Raw genomic sequence first — 14,462 nt, forward strand, 5'->3', positions numbered from 1 at the left:
TCATAGAAATGAATTCTTAAAGAAAAACTTAAGAACTGTATAGGATATGTTTATAGTGATAGCGCTCACTTATTGAACACCGACTTTGAATCAAGCACATATTTCATGTAATCATCGCTAATTTAACGCCCCTGTGATCACATCGTTAATAAAAGGCAGAGCTGGGACCTCAAGTCTGGTTTGTCTGAACTCAACCTCTATCCAACCACAGCCTCCCCTCTAAGCCTGCTGTGTGCAAACTCTCTTTACTTCAATGTGCAGGAAGGAACAATTTTAACAATAATGACCAAGAGATTTACATTTGATTTCATTTTTTGTTGGAAAATATTCTAATTGCTTTTCTCGTGCTCCGTTTTCTTCCTGGTCACATGAAAAATGTAACCCTGTAGGCTGCTGCCACCTGGTGGCAATATTCCTAACTTACAAAAACAGTTCTTCGGAACATTGAAAGGACTCTTTCATGTGCCGCTTCAAAATTCATTTTAGAAAGTGACAAAAGCTCATAGCATCTGCTCCCTGGCTCACTTCCCTAGGTGTAGACAACTTGTGCCCGTTCATTAGTCCTGCCTGTTTGAGCCTGTGCCCTGCCCGTTTCCCACCCACGTCAAGCACCTTGCCCGCGGTTCCTAAGATTTCTCCTGTCGCACATCTGTGGCTCTGGCCTCGGGCCTCTTGTCAATCCCTTACCACTCTAGACACTTTCTTCTTCATTTATTAACTGACATCCCCCTGTGAGGAAAAGCTGCCTCTTCTTCCCCATCTGTTTATTCCATTATGCATAATAGAATATGGACTCATGCTGTTTACTTTGTTCTATGGGTTACAAACCCTTATTATCATTATTTTGTTGCTCAAATTGTCCCAATTTTGGCCACCGGGAACTCCTCCAAGGTGGCTTTTGTTTCCCTCGGACAAGGACCCATCATTTTTGAGTATTTCCTTACTTTCTGGAAACATCAGCTATTCTAGTCTTTTCTTGTACTTTCCCCGTTCCAGCACAAGAATCAGCCACTTCTTCAAAGATCCCCAGTTCCTTTTATTGGAGAACAAAATTTAGAAATCAAGATCTGGGCATTAAATATTTTATGTCAACTGTAATTGAAACAAAAAAAAAGTTTAATAATATTAAATTACATCTGTCGGCCCTAACCAAAAAAAAAAAAAAAAAGATCTGGGTATTAAATGTACTTATTGCTTCTGAAATGTCATTGCTTTCAAGCCCTCTCAGTGGTCAAAGCTAGGAAATATATTTATGTATACACATACTGTATTTCTATTCATTTTTATATTGATCAACCTGTATATACTTTTAGAACCATGATTTTCTACTGATGCCTCCGAGGCCAACACCACAGCGTTCCTGTCAGCCTTTCCCTGTCTACCCTGTTTTGTAAGCCACTATGCTTCGGGGTTGGTTTGTTATGCAATTTAACTGATTTGTGATTTATGCTGTGACAACATGGGCCTGTGGCCGTGTACCCACACATGTGTAGAAACATCTTCACCTGCTTAAATCATTTTTGATAGGTGCCTGGACCCACGGGCATGATAATTTCAGACCCTGATCTTAAAGACTTGGAGGCTGCACTTCTAAAAGAAAAGGTAACATCAGTGATGGGTATGACACCCACTCAGAGCCGAGCCTCCTTGTCTCCCAGAAGGGAGGGCTAGAAATTGGTCCTGTGTCTATACGAACTTCTGAGTGTCAGTCATGCCCAGGAAACACTCCACAGGTCGATTGCAATGTGTAGGAAGAGGGAATTGATGTTTCCAGAGAAGACCCAGGAGAAGTGTGCAGGTAACACACGAAAATACTGTTTTGCCTTTCGCTCAACCACTTCTTATGGTGAGAATGGGTGGGGGTGTTTTTTCAGAAACAACTCAGATTTTTACCAAGCAGGGAATATAATTGGAAGATTCAACTTCCCCTTCCTTCCTCCAGTCTCCCTTGAGGATTGAGGAAAACTTCTCTAGAAGAGACTCTGGCTCTGACCAACAGCGCCGTGAGCAGTTTCATGACAGAGAAGGAAGCACATAATCCACACTAGAAAACATCAGTGTGGGCGAGACACAACTCCCTGTCCAAAAATAGCAGTAGGAGAAAGTGACCTTGAAAAAGAGAAGCTGATACATATTGGATTGTACAGGTCACTTCAAGAAAATCATTTCAGAGAACTCGAATGGGTCCTTGTGTTTCTAATTTATTCAACAGAAAAGAGATGGACTCACTGCGGCTTTGAGGCCTGCTCTGCCCCAAATGGTTTATGAATCGCTGGCTATAGGCAGCTACTGTCAGCTGACCCGGAAGAAAAGACAAGGGCTTTCCCCAGCTTTTGCCACCCACAGAGCTTAGGCTTCTTGATCCACAGCAAATTCCTGGGTTTTCTTTCTTTAGACAGAGGGGGCTTGTTGGAAGGGTCATCAAGTTGACAGAACAATGGTTTCCATCAGAGAAACAAAAGGGGTGTCACAAGAGGAATGTGTCCTGGGAGCTAGATGACAGGGCCAGAGGGTAGCATCCTGTTCAACTTCCATCTAAAGACCAAAGTAACCTATTGGGGCGGGGGGGAGAAGAACTAGTGTCCACCTCAGAAGTCAAATGCTCTTCTCTTAGAGTCTTAGTCTCCCCATCAAGGGTGACTGTCATCTTTCCAGAGGAGATAAGTCATCTTTTCAGGGGCTGTAGCCTTCCTTCTAGGGACCATGGTCTTCCCTCCAGAGGTCTCAGTCTGAAGGGGCACAGAGGTCGTAGTCACCTCTCCAGGGGTCACAGACTGATGACCCACAGGGGTTATGGTCTTCTCTCCAGGTGTCTCAGTGTTCCCTTCTAGGACTACAATGTGCTTTCCAAAGGACACAGTTTCCCTTGCAGGGCTCACAATCCCACCTCTGGGAATTGTGGTCTTATTTTCAGTCTTCCTCTGGGTCTCAGTGGCCACAGCCTCTCTTTCTGGGAACAAATTCCCGAATCCGTGGTCAATGCCTTGGTCACCGGTCAGCCGGTCAGGGCTAGTTCTTGAAACATTCATAGCAGCTGGGAGCCAACATCGTGGAGTTGAGCTGGACTCTAGAGAAAATCATCAGAAAGGAATGAGATTCCTACCTCTTCCTGCCCATCCCTTGAATGACTGGCAGGACTAGAACCCCTCCAGGACTGAAGTACTTGCTCCCGGAAGCCAAGATTGGAGGATTTCATAACACACCCACTTGAGGACATAGAGCAGATGCCACCACACAGAAGCCCTGCTCCCCGACTTCATCCCGTAATATGATCCCAGGTACCCACAGGGGCTCGGTGGATTTGATACATTTCTGATGAACGAACCCATGAAGGAACCTGCCTCTTCTCGATGCTTAAGTCCTCATTTTGACCTCTTTGACTGCACCTTCAGCAGGATCTTGCCCCCAAGTCCTAATTCCTTACTTGTTGAATTCTCAGGAAGAAACCTTCTGTGTCCCCCAATGTGGGAGGCTCCAGGAACAGCACTGAGGGCAAGGAAACTGCTCTAGACAACATGATTGTAAAGATTTGGATGGGAGTCCCCGCCGCACCTGACGAGCTGGGTTACCTTTCTGAGTCGCAGTCTCCTTATCCATTCAACGAGGGCGGTACACCATCTCCAAGGATGTTTCAGCTCTAGCATGCCAGGTTCCGTTTTCCATCTGCCCGGGCAGGCTCCACTATCAAAGAGCTATCAAAAGAAACCTCATTTCCTTTTCTGGCCCTTGTCCCATGAAAGCAGGAGAAAAAAACAAACAAACAGAAATAAACTAATATATATTGACTGTTAGCTGTGAGCCAGCACAGTTTTCATTCCGTATCTCATTTAGTTCTTACAATAATGTCATGACTATAAGGATTATTCCCGTGTTACAGATACGGGAAACAAAGCTCAGAGACGTCAAAGGGAGCACACACCCAAACCAAGGTTAGAAAACAGACTGGCCTGAGAATAATCAAAGCCTTTGGATCTAACACAAGGGACCCACCCAGTGCCTGCTTATGCAATTTCCAACCCCAGCTTCCAGGTCATAGCTGCTTACCAGCCTGCACCCGGAGATTATTCAACATGTGGACAAGGGGGGAAGGGCCAGGGACACAGAAAGTGCCCCTGACGTCATCCAGGTCCAATGTCCGCACCACGGCCCTCCCTGTCCGCAAATGCTCTCTCTTTATGAACAATGCAGGATGGTTAGGAGGATAGCCTGTATTTGAATCTAGACTCTACCACTTATTAGCTATGGGATCTTGAAAAACTTACATTTCTTCTCTTCAAAATGAAAGAGTTGGAATAGATGGGATAAGGAAACCCCAGTTAGTTCAGGTGTAGCTGAAACTTACCTAATGTAGTCATTCTCACCTTTTCATCCTCCACCCAGTACACACACACACACACACACACACACACACACACTACAGATAAGGGCCTCATGGTAGCCAGAGGGAAATTGTATGCTGGAGCAAGAAAGAACCAAGTTCTCACCTTGTATCTGAGCTGATGATATCATCATAGTCAACCCACTTCTCCCCGTTGTGGGCATGTGGGACATAATGATAATCAATCCAGCACTTCTTCGCTCTCTGGAGAAAGGAACATATCTGCCAAGAGGAGCACAGGTGACTTCTGTGAAAGCCATGGAAAGAAGCACCAGCAGATACACTGTTCCTTGCCCAGGAATAAAGAATCCAAGAATCCCTCTGTCATGTGGGGTGGCATGCAGGGTCTCTGGTCCCGCTCCCCACATAAGAACACAGGATATGGTGAGGACAAAAAGGAACACCCACGGAGCCATAGATACGGGACTCACACCACTATATTCTTGCTGGAGGCTGGGTTGGAGACACAGGAAGCAGGAGCCACACGATCAGCAACTCACTGTCCATTTGTCTCTGCCAACCAACCTCACTGGCCAGCTGCAATCTGCCCTGCTAACTGCAGTCCGCACTTGCTAGCTCAGCCACCATCTTCTTGCTAGCTCCCATTTTCTGCTGGCGTAGCCACGGCAGTTATATTAGTGGCCAATGGCTCACTGGTTACAGCTGACTGCCAACTAGCCACAGCTGATGGCCATCCAATCACAGTTGATGGCCATTTACTACCTGAGCCAGCACCTTTCCACATGAGGCCGAGAGCCTGGAAACTGCACTCCTGGCTCTGTCCCCACACCGTCATGAGGGGGTGAGAAGAAGAGAGACCAAAGGAGGAGTGGGGAAGACACTCATGGCCTCCTCTCTATTCTGAATAAATTCCCATTATTATACAGTCCTTCCTCTAATGTCCATGATGGAAAACAGACAGAAGACTAAGGAGTGAGTGACTTCCTTATGAAACCAAACCTGGGTTTGATAAATAATACCAATGGCAAACTACTAACAGCGGCATACATGACCCTTGACCAAGCCTGTATCTTTTCCAGAGTTTTCATGAACACGTCTCTCCTCTGTTCATTAGAAATCAGCATAAACGACCCCATCTAGGTAGTTACCAAACTAGCTTTTCAACCCTTCATAAATGTGAAAGTCTCAAAGGTAAAGAAAACTAGTTTCTCACAATCAATCAAGCATCTGAGTATCAACTGGGCACCAGCATTGTCCTGGAACCATGTGCTGCAAAGAAGTAGAGTGTTCAAGATGGGCTGCAGAACTTAGTGTCTAAGTCTTTTTGGGGTTTTGTTTGGTTTGGTTCTTTAAAAGTTCTATCAAAATCTCTTTGACCCATAATGTTCTTCAAGAATATTATTTCAGCTATGCTACCACTCTCTGGATTAGCAAGAAAACATCTCCACCAGGTCAGCACGGAGCAACAATTGGAGAGATACCAACACTTCCATGACCACCTAAGGCAAACATAGCTCTCCAGCAGGCACCCCTATACACCTTGTGCCTTTGTACCTGCTGTCCTTTTCCTGGGAGGTCCTTCCTATCTCGTCATTCCTGCCCATCAGCAGTCTATCTGTGCTTCAAAGCTCCGCTTAAAATCTACCAGCCACACACTCTGTGCCTCTCACTGTCTTCTCTTGTGTTTCATGTTCCCTGGGGTCCATGTCTCTTTCCTCCACTCCGTAGAAAGCTTTGTTGAGATGGAGAGTAAGGAAGTGGAATTGGGGTAGAGGAGAAATGATCTGAAGTAGGAGGTGTTTTGGAATTGCTTCCAAATAATCAGGTATGTAGTGGGGAGGGAGGAAGTCGGAGAGGGAGAGAGAGAGAGATGAAACGAGATTGGCCAGGATTGGTTAATGATTGAGGGGGCGTGTGGTAATGGGAAAGGCAGAGGGGAGGCTATACTATTCTTTTACTTCTGCAAATGTTTGAAGTTATATATATTGCAAATATTGATTATTTTTATTTGGGCCATATAGTAAGTCAGGATTGACTTGTATGACATTTAAGATTCTTTTAAGGGGTGAAATATTTGTCCCCCCTTTAATCAAACTCTACCCAGTCTCTCATCCCTTACAGAGGACTCAGATAATTTCCCCTGAGGAAAAAGAAAATATCCCACATAGTGGATTTCCCTTGCCCCAGTAAACTACCTCTCTGTCCTGTCTCTAGGACTCAGTCTTGCTTCTGCCCCTGTCCTTGCTCTGGCCCTGGCTGCAGGTGGGAGAACCCTAACTAATAGGAACAGTTCCCTATTTCTGTCACATCACAATAAGCCAAGAAGCCAGCTTGCTTGGTGTACCTCCCTGGAGACGCAGGTCCCACAGCTTCAGCCTGCAACCCATTCTTAGAGGCTTTGTGGAGGTGAAATGTACGTCCATAGGTGGGGAACCCCAAGAGTAACTTCACTGAGGGTGCCCCCAGCTTTCGCCAGTAATTCATGGCATATGCCTGCAGGTAAGAACACAAATCCCTGCTTTTTACCAAGAGCCAACGGCCCGGCCTCAGGGGCAGATGTCTGGGCCGCCTGAGATCTTTCCTTCTCTCACCGAAGATTTGGCGTCTCCAGGCAGAGAGAACAGGAGGCTGTTATGTCCCGTGAACCTTTCCCAGCTTCCATGTAATTCGTGAGACAAGACAATGATGAAATCCAGGAGTCTGTAAAGGGCAGGAGAAGGAGATAAGTCAGATGTCACAGTGCTCACTAGCTAACTAGCTGTGCAGTGGCCACCCAAGCTTCCCTACCACTTCTGCCTGTGGGACCTGCCCAAGCTGTACACTTGAGATACCGCCACTGGAACAGACTGCTGCTTAGGGACCGCTGTGCCTCTGGACCTATGCCATCCTGAGAGTGTCCATGGAAATAGGCAGGCGTCAGACACGAAAACCAACACACGCCGGCTGGACACAAGTGCTAACAGAGGTCTGCAAAAACTGTCCTGAGTAAAGCAGTACTGATCACACTGTCCCAAGGCAGAAAAAGAGCTTCTGTCTTTCTACCATTCAAGGAACTGTTGAAACCCTTCTCATTCAGGGAGCTGTCATAATGGCGAAGTAGTATAACTGAGTAATTACCGGGTCACAGGTACAAGGGTTTCCACGGATTATCTGATTTAATTTCGATCTAAGTACCGTAACTGTCTCCATCTTAAAGCTGAAGAAATCGAAACTCCAACGGGTTAACTAATCTGCCGAAGGTCACCAGGTTGGGTGAAGGTGAGACCACCCCCCAACGCTGCCTGGCTGTAATACCAACATTAACAAACTCTATGTCCCCCTGTGTCTCTCGCCTTCCCGCCCACATTGAAACCACTCTCCCTGGTGTAGCCGCACACAGAAACACCCCATCCTCTCTTTTGTTCTGCATCTGCCTCAGTTTCCCCATCTGCAAATACTTGATGGTTGAGGTTTGAGCAAATTAGTCCTGAGGCGGCCTGTCCAGAAAGAGTCCTGAACTAGTCTTTGTCTGGCTTTATAATTTTTGCATGAAGACATGTGCTCTGAAAACTGGGCCCGACTAGGCATTCCTATTTTGGGTTTTGTGGCAGTGGTTGGTAATTCAGCTGCCTCTCTGATGCCAGCCCTCTGCCACACAGTGAATGTCCACAGCTGTGCTCTGGGATGGCACAGGCCAGGCCCGCGGGGCTCTCCTGTGAGAGCCAGCAGTGGGCAAGGAAGAAGACTCGACCCAAGGTGACGTTGTGGGGGCTGGTACTACATCTCCTCTCTCAGCTCAGCCCCAGATCGCACCTCCACTGGGCCTGCGCACAGAAAGCTCAAGGAGAGCGCTCGGGCAGCTCTGAGGTTCTGAGCTTGAGATGCCTCCTTCCCTTCAGTGTCCTGCCCCTCCAACGCAGCACCCACTTAACTCCCTAGCCGGGGCCCGTCCTAAGCTGTTTGGATGATGCGAGTGTCCCCTGAGACGGAAGCGGGGAGCGGCAGTCTTGGCCTTGTGGTGAGCAGGGCCTCCTTCTGGAAGGCAAACGGGAGCTCCGGGAAAGTAAAAGAGGCAGACACAGAGAACCAGACAAAACAGAGTCAGGGAAAGAGCATGATCCAGGAAACCTTTATTTACGGAGCCCCTTGAGCCAGGCTCTAGACACATAAAGGGGAGTCAGACACAGGCCCTGCCCCCAGGCTCGTGAGAAAGGCAGACTTGAGCCAATGTGGCGAGTGTTTTGATAGAAGAGTGGCCGGCAGGCTCAGTAGTAGTACAGGATTCAGGCTGCCTGCCTGAGGGAGTCCAGGAAGCTGCGCAGAGGAGGCATCGCTTAGGCGGGAGGGCTGGAGCAAGACCTGGATACGACAGCGAAAAGGAGCCACCACAGGACACCTGCTCAGCAGCCCTTTGGCCCAACACCTCTAGGGGGTTGGCAGTAAAAGCACATCTGTTACAGCTGTCCTGCACTTGCCCCTGGCCTCCTGCTCCTATCATGCCACGAGTCCAGATATGACAAAAGCAGGATCATTTCTGGATTCTGGAGCTGCCAGACTGGCTGTACGTCAATTAAGAAAAGTCCAGCGGTCATGCATGGGGCTGCCTCTTAGTCCAGGGTACAAGAAGCAGAGGTCCAGAACATTGAAATTGTGTGTCCTCAGGAGGGATATAACCAAATTGATAAACGTCTCTCGGTTGGGTGTGTGGACAGCATAGTGGTGAACCTGTGGGGAGATCAGGGGTGAGGCAAGGGGCCTCACATTGTCTGCAGAACCACGACCTCCCACAAGGCTCCTTGCTCCCCACCCTGTGGAGGGCACAGTCTGTGGCTGGAGGAAAGGAAGGCAGTTCTCAGAAACCCTCAAACATTGGGTGCAAAGAAATGGGTCCAGGTCGGTGCAAGATCGAAGCAGGATTCAGTCAACTGTGTGCCCAGCTGGTGAAATAACACACCAGTTTGTGGGCAGCACCTGGCAAGAGAGAGCACGCGTTAGTTGGCAGAGACCAAGGAAGGGGCTGGAGCTCAGCCTCCATAGAGCAGTGTGGACACAGCCCAAGGGGCAAGGCCACTATGACACCCCCTCCCAACACACAGACACAGACACACACCCCAGAGCTACACTGAAGTCTGGTCCTCGCTCACTGTTGAGGTCCCAGAGGAAAAGAATGCCTTATGAAATCCTGGTCAGAATAAATCCTCAAGTCTGGATCCCAGCACACAGAGAATGACAAAACAGCAGGTGACAGAATCCTCTGCTGAACTGTATTGGATCAGTGATCCTTGACACAGGGCGGGGTGCAGGTACAAGGGACACTCAACACGGGACACTCCTCAGTCTGAGGGCCTCCCTGGGTCTGGAGAGGAAGACACAGCTTCCTTACCATTGCGGTGTCTCAGCACGAGAACCAGCCCTGCAGGAAACAAAGGTAAGAATCACACAAAGCTTCACACACATCCCAGAGAGACGCGCCCAGCACACCCTCCAGTCCTCGAGGGCGGCCACCAACTCGGCACCACAGCCAGACGGAGATGCACAAATGGAGACACACGCACCATTCACCTGTTTCCTCTTGTTCTCTCAGCCGAGCGAGTGGAGCTCCTTTTCACTCTGATACACACCTTGTGTGTGTACACGTGTGCTGTGCGCTGGGAGGACGATGACGTCTAAAAGTCCCAGCAGAAGCTCGAGGACAGTGGCTCTCAACCCTGGCTGCAAATTTAAAAGTTGGGATATCGTGGCTCCTACCCCCGAGATGCTGATTTGAGAACCACTGGTCTGATCACTGCTCCCTGGGTCCCTCTGTCCCTTCGCTATGTCCCATTTCACCTCTACCTAATGCAGGCCACCTGAGGCCCAGGCTGCTTCTCGGACACCAGAGAGATGACACACTTAGGATGCCTGATGCCTCCTGGACTGAGTGACATTGTGAGGGCTGGGTCCTGCCACACTCACCAACCCACAGCAACAGCTCCCGTCTCCGTGGCCTGAGAACTATGAGGCTAGAGCTTGAGGTGCTTTAAAATCTGAGCTTCCTGGGTACAGCCTGGGACAGCCCCGGGGCAGCCCAGATACACACAAACACACACACACACACACACACACACACACACACACAGAAGCAGGGACAGTGATTAATAGGCTGCTGCCCCAGAGTCACAGTGACCGCAGCATCTCTTGTCTTCCCTCTCCAGCAGAGCCGTAACTCTCAGAGCCAACAAGGCCACAGCTCCATCTGACACTGACACTGGCATGGAGTGGGTATCTGCCACTGGCCATGGTGAAGGCAGGGCCATGAGCAGTGCCTCTTTCCGGTATTCAGCCCACGTGGATTGAGTATGAGGTAGAAACACTGTGTGGGAGCAGTAATTCTACTGTTATATTGGTTAGGGAAGCACTGTAACATACAGTTTAAAAGCCCCAGCTTTGGACTCAGGCAGGCCAACATTTGCATCTCGGTATCACCAATTTCATGGGCAAGTTACTTAGCTCTGGAGCTTCAGCTTCCACACTTGTGAAATGGAAACAATAGCCCGTACTTACTTCATAGGGTTTTGTCGAAATTAAAGAAGATAATGTATAGCAACAGGTTAGGTCGGCATTTTGCAGATAATAAGGGCTCCGTGAACGGTGGCTGTAATGAGGGACGCCAAAAAAGTTGCCCAGCAGCGCAGGGTTCTCAAACTCAAATGCTGACACTCGCCAGGCAGGTAATGTAACGGGTGAAGGGCACACAGTGAACTAGCTCACTCTGCGCTTTATTAGAAGAATAACAGTTCGAGCCCAATGATAAACGTCAACCAACACGAAGCCTCTGGTCGGGAGACAGCAGAGATTGGTATAAATGGGACATCACGCTGAGTAGCCACTAAAGGTCGGCGTTCAGTGAAATAGACCCAATGCTGAAACATTGTTTGATTTCTCAAGAGAAGACAAAAATCTGAATTTTTGTATGAAGTCAACAATGTTTGAGCCTGTATATGAATCAATGGTAAGAATGGTGGTTTTCCTCAGATGCCCTAAGCATCCGCAGAATGCATCGAAACATTTAGTGCAGCCTTACTAAAAGAAACACTTATGCAAGTATACTTTGGAACACATCTTTTCTCTATTACTTTAATTTGTAGATACAAAGTTATTGAGTAAGACAACTGCTGAAATACTTAATACAAAGTTACTAAGGCAAATAACTACTGAAATAAGAAGAATATAACGAATACAATTCTGGATACCTAAGAGCCAAATTTCAAAAATACAATAACAATATGAAGGATAAACAAAATAAGTGTGCAGCCAAATGCTTTTATAATCTGTCAGTTTCCTTTTTCTGCTACAGAAGATCTCAGACCATGGGTAGGTCCCATAGTTTAGTGTCTGCATCTCAATCACGGAGGACCAGAAATCGGATTCTCAGTGTATTCAATATGCCCATCCTTCCAGAGACAGACACTGCTCACCGAATCCATATGCTGCAGAGGGGCTAACCAGGTGTCAATATAATACATGACACAGGGAAGTAACAATGATTAGTGGTTGAATTTGCTTCACTTCCGGTATGAAGAAACCAGGAAAATCAACTTTTCTCATCAGCAGAGTCCTTGGATATCATGGAATAAAAACAATAAATGGTATCGATGGTGTAGGGTGAAGATATTTCACTGCAACTCTGGGAAAACCTGATGGAAAGCTACTTAACAGAGACAGTGTTTCCATTTGCTCATCCCTCTCTGCCTTCCTGTATGTATTCAACAAACATTCCTTGAGCACGTGTCAGGCCCTGCTGGGCCTTAGGTACGGTGTTGATCAAGACAGTGTCTGCTCTCCAGGGGCTTCTAGTCAAGTGAACTCATTGATCACATCCCTAAGAGCTGGTGTGTGTTTCTCTCTCTTGGAGAAGTGTGTGTCTGTCTCTTGTCTCTCGTGGGTGGGTGCGGTGGGGAAAACATGAGTTTTGTTGCCCAGCCGACTTGAGATCCAGTTCCTGCTCTGTGCCATCACTGGGGCCACTTGAGTCCCACCTGTATGTTCAATGCCGCCCTCCACTTGTTGAGCTAATATTAACCTGAATCGGGACGTAATTAAGCCTCCCGAGAGCAACACTGGACCAGGCTTGGCAACCACTTGCAGCATGGGTTAGATCCCCCTCCCTGTGTGGTTTCCGAGTCCAATGCCCATGTTCTTACTTGTTTCCCATTTCCTCCCAGCCCAGGTGCCCTAATTCTTGTTGCTGGGTCTCTGCTTTGACTCCTCTTCCTGCTCTGTATGCTGTGGGCACTACAGCTGCTTCCTAGGGCCTGGGTCCTGGCTCAGTCCTGCCTGGCTGCTGGGGCCTCACTGGCTGCCTTTTCAGGCTTCCTGGACGAGGAGTGCCTGCCTGTCACCCTACCCCTGCCCCTAGATTCCACAGCACTGAGATTTCCCAGTCAGTTTGTGCCCTTCTTCCCAAGCCTCCTGCCAGGGGCACTAGCTATTAACGCTGTACCCATCACAGAGCCAAATTTGTGTATCCATTTGAAGCTGCACATCTGCACCTGGGTCAGTCCTCCAGGCTCCTATTCTACTGCAGTGGGCAAGGCTAGACCTCAGACCGAAGTTTTCTGTACCTGCAAATGTGACTGATAATGCTGAGAAGAATACCCACATATAACAATGGATGCCCGGGAATGACTTCTGTTGCATTCAGGGACGACCGTGCCAAAGAGTTAGCCACTGTGACTCTCTGTGCGTAGCAGATGATGAATAGTAAGAGGCCGAATGACGGTTATGCCACTCATCCAGTATGCCCCGTTGCTGTTTGTTCTCAATCCTCCTCCTTGAGTTCCTGCTGTCAAAACATACAATGTTTGCTTTTTAGTTTTACACACCCACCCAGATACTTAAAAATACTCTTCCCTAGTGCTTAGCCTGTTCTCATGAAATGAGAAAAGACATTTACAAATGTCTTCTAGTTGGCTTACTGAAGAAATCCCTACAGCAGGGCAACCCGTTCTGTATTTTACAGCACTCAGCTAGAGGAAGGCCTGAACATAGACCTGAAGTATTTTGGTTTTAACAAAGCATGTGACCAAATCTTTCCTGAGAGTCATGTAAGTGAATTGGAGGAGTATGACTTGAACAAAATCAATTGGTTGTATGATAGAAGAACCCAAAGAGTGTTGGCTACAGATCAGTGTAAACTTAAAAGTCTTACAGCTTTAAAATGAAGGAAATACACTAGAGCAGTATTTTTCAATATTTGATATAAAACATGGTTTTTGGTTGTGCACGAGGATTTTTTAAGTTTAATATATGTGTTTATTTTAATGTGTATCAGAAAATATATATTACCCCCCAAAACCCATTATTTCATAGACATTAAGTTTAAAAATTGAGGCAATTCAAAAAAACAGTATTTTCATAAAGTAGTAGAGGTAAGTATTACATCCAAACAAGCTCCATCACTTTCCACTTAAGACCCCAGTAAGGGTTACCCACTGAAGTGGAAACGTTCAGTTGGAAACAAAAGTTCCTAATGCTTGTAGCACAGTGCCTCCCGAAGTGAAATGCTTGACTGGAACATGGAAGGGACAGGTGAAATATGTCTATATTCACTGAAGCGACTTCCAACCCATGGCACCAGCTGGGCTCCCACCAGAAAGTTTAAGGATGTTGTTTGGAGAGTAAACTCTTGATTTTAATGCTCTAGTCCACATCAAAGCTGCAGAATGTCATTTATGAGACAAGGAGTTTCCCAAATAAGTTGAGGGCTACATTAAATCATAAAATGCAGGTTGCAGGATCACGGATCATGCTCTCTAGAACTTAAGAGTTAACCCCTCCTCTCCTGATCTCACATCTCCCTCAGCCTCTGGATCGTCCTAGTCCTGCGACGGTAAAATGAATAATGAAGATGAAAAACTCCAGAATTGCCCATTTTTGATGGAGAACTCAAGAAAATGTGTTTGGGGTCCAAGACAAGTCTGCTCACTTTACTTTTCCCAAACCACGCTTGTGATACAGACTGCTGATGTTCTTGAGAATTTTTAATTAGCTAAAAATTGAGACTGGAGCTTGCTTACCCCTTTCCAAAACAAACTCAGTTTCCTGCACAAGTGATTAGAACGGTGTGTTCGGTGCGACCCAGGCTGGCTGTAAGAAACTCGCT

The 14,462-nt window shown here is 47.3% G+C and overlaps 1 protein-coding gene across 1 annotated transcript; it reads right to left on the minus strand.

The window, feature by feature from the left end:
- Positions 1-1,271: 1,271 nt before the first annotated feature.
- Positions 1,272-10,866, minus strand: OVGP1 (oviductal glycoprotein 1). The gene is given in 13 exon segments (XM_033093452.1): positions 1,272-3,067; positions 3,570-4,206; positions 4,498-4,600; positions 6,647-6,832; positions 6,931-7,042; positions 8,253-8,387; positions 8,892-9,021; positions 9,024-9,043; positions 9,075-9,218; positions 9,220-9,289; positions 9,702-9,731; positions 10,274-10,320; positions 10,862-10,866. Coding segments are annotated over 12 exon segments (1,158 nt in total). The 3' UTR covers positions 1,272-3,067; positions 3,570-4,030.
- Positions 10,867-14,462: the final 3,596 nt, after the last annotated feature.

The sequence above is a fragment of the Rhinolophus ferrumequinum genome, chromosome 22, assembly GCF_004115265.2.
Source record: "Rhinolophus ferrumequinum isolate MPI-CBG mRhiFer1 chromosome 22, mRhiFer1_v1.p, whole genome shotgun sequence".
NCBI lineage: Eukaryota > Metazoa > Chordata > Mammalia > Chiroptera > Rhinolophidae > Rhinolophus > Rhinolophus ferrumequinum.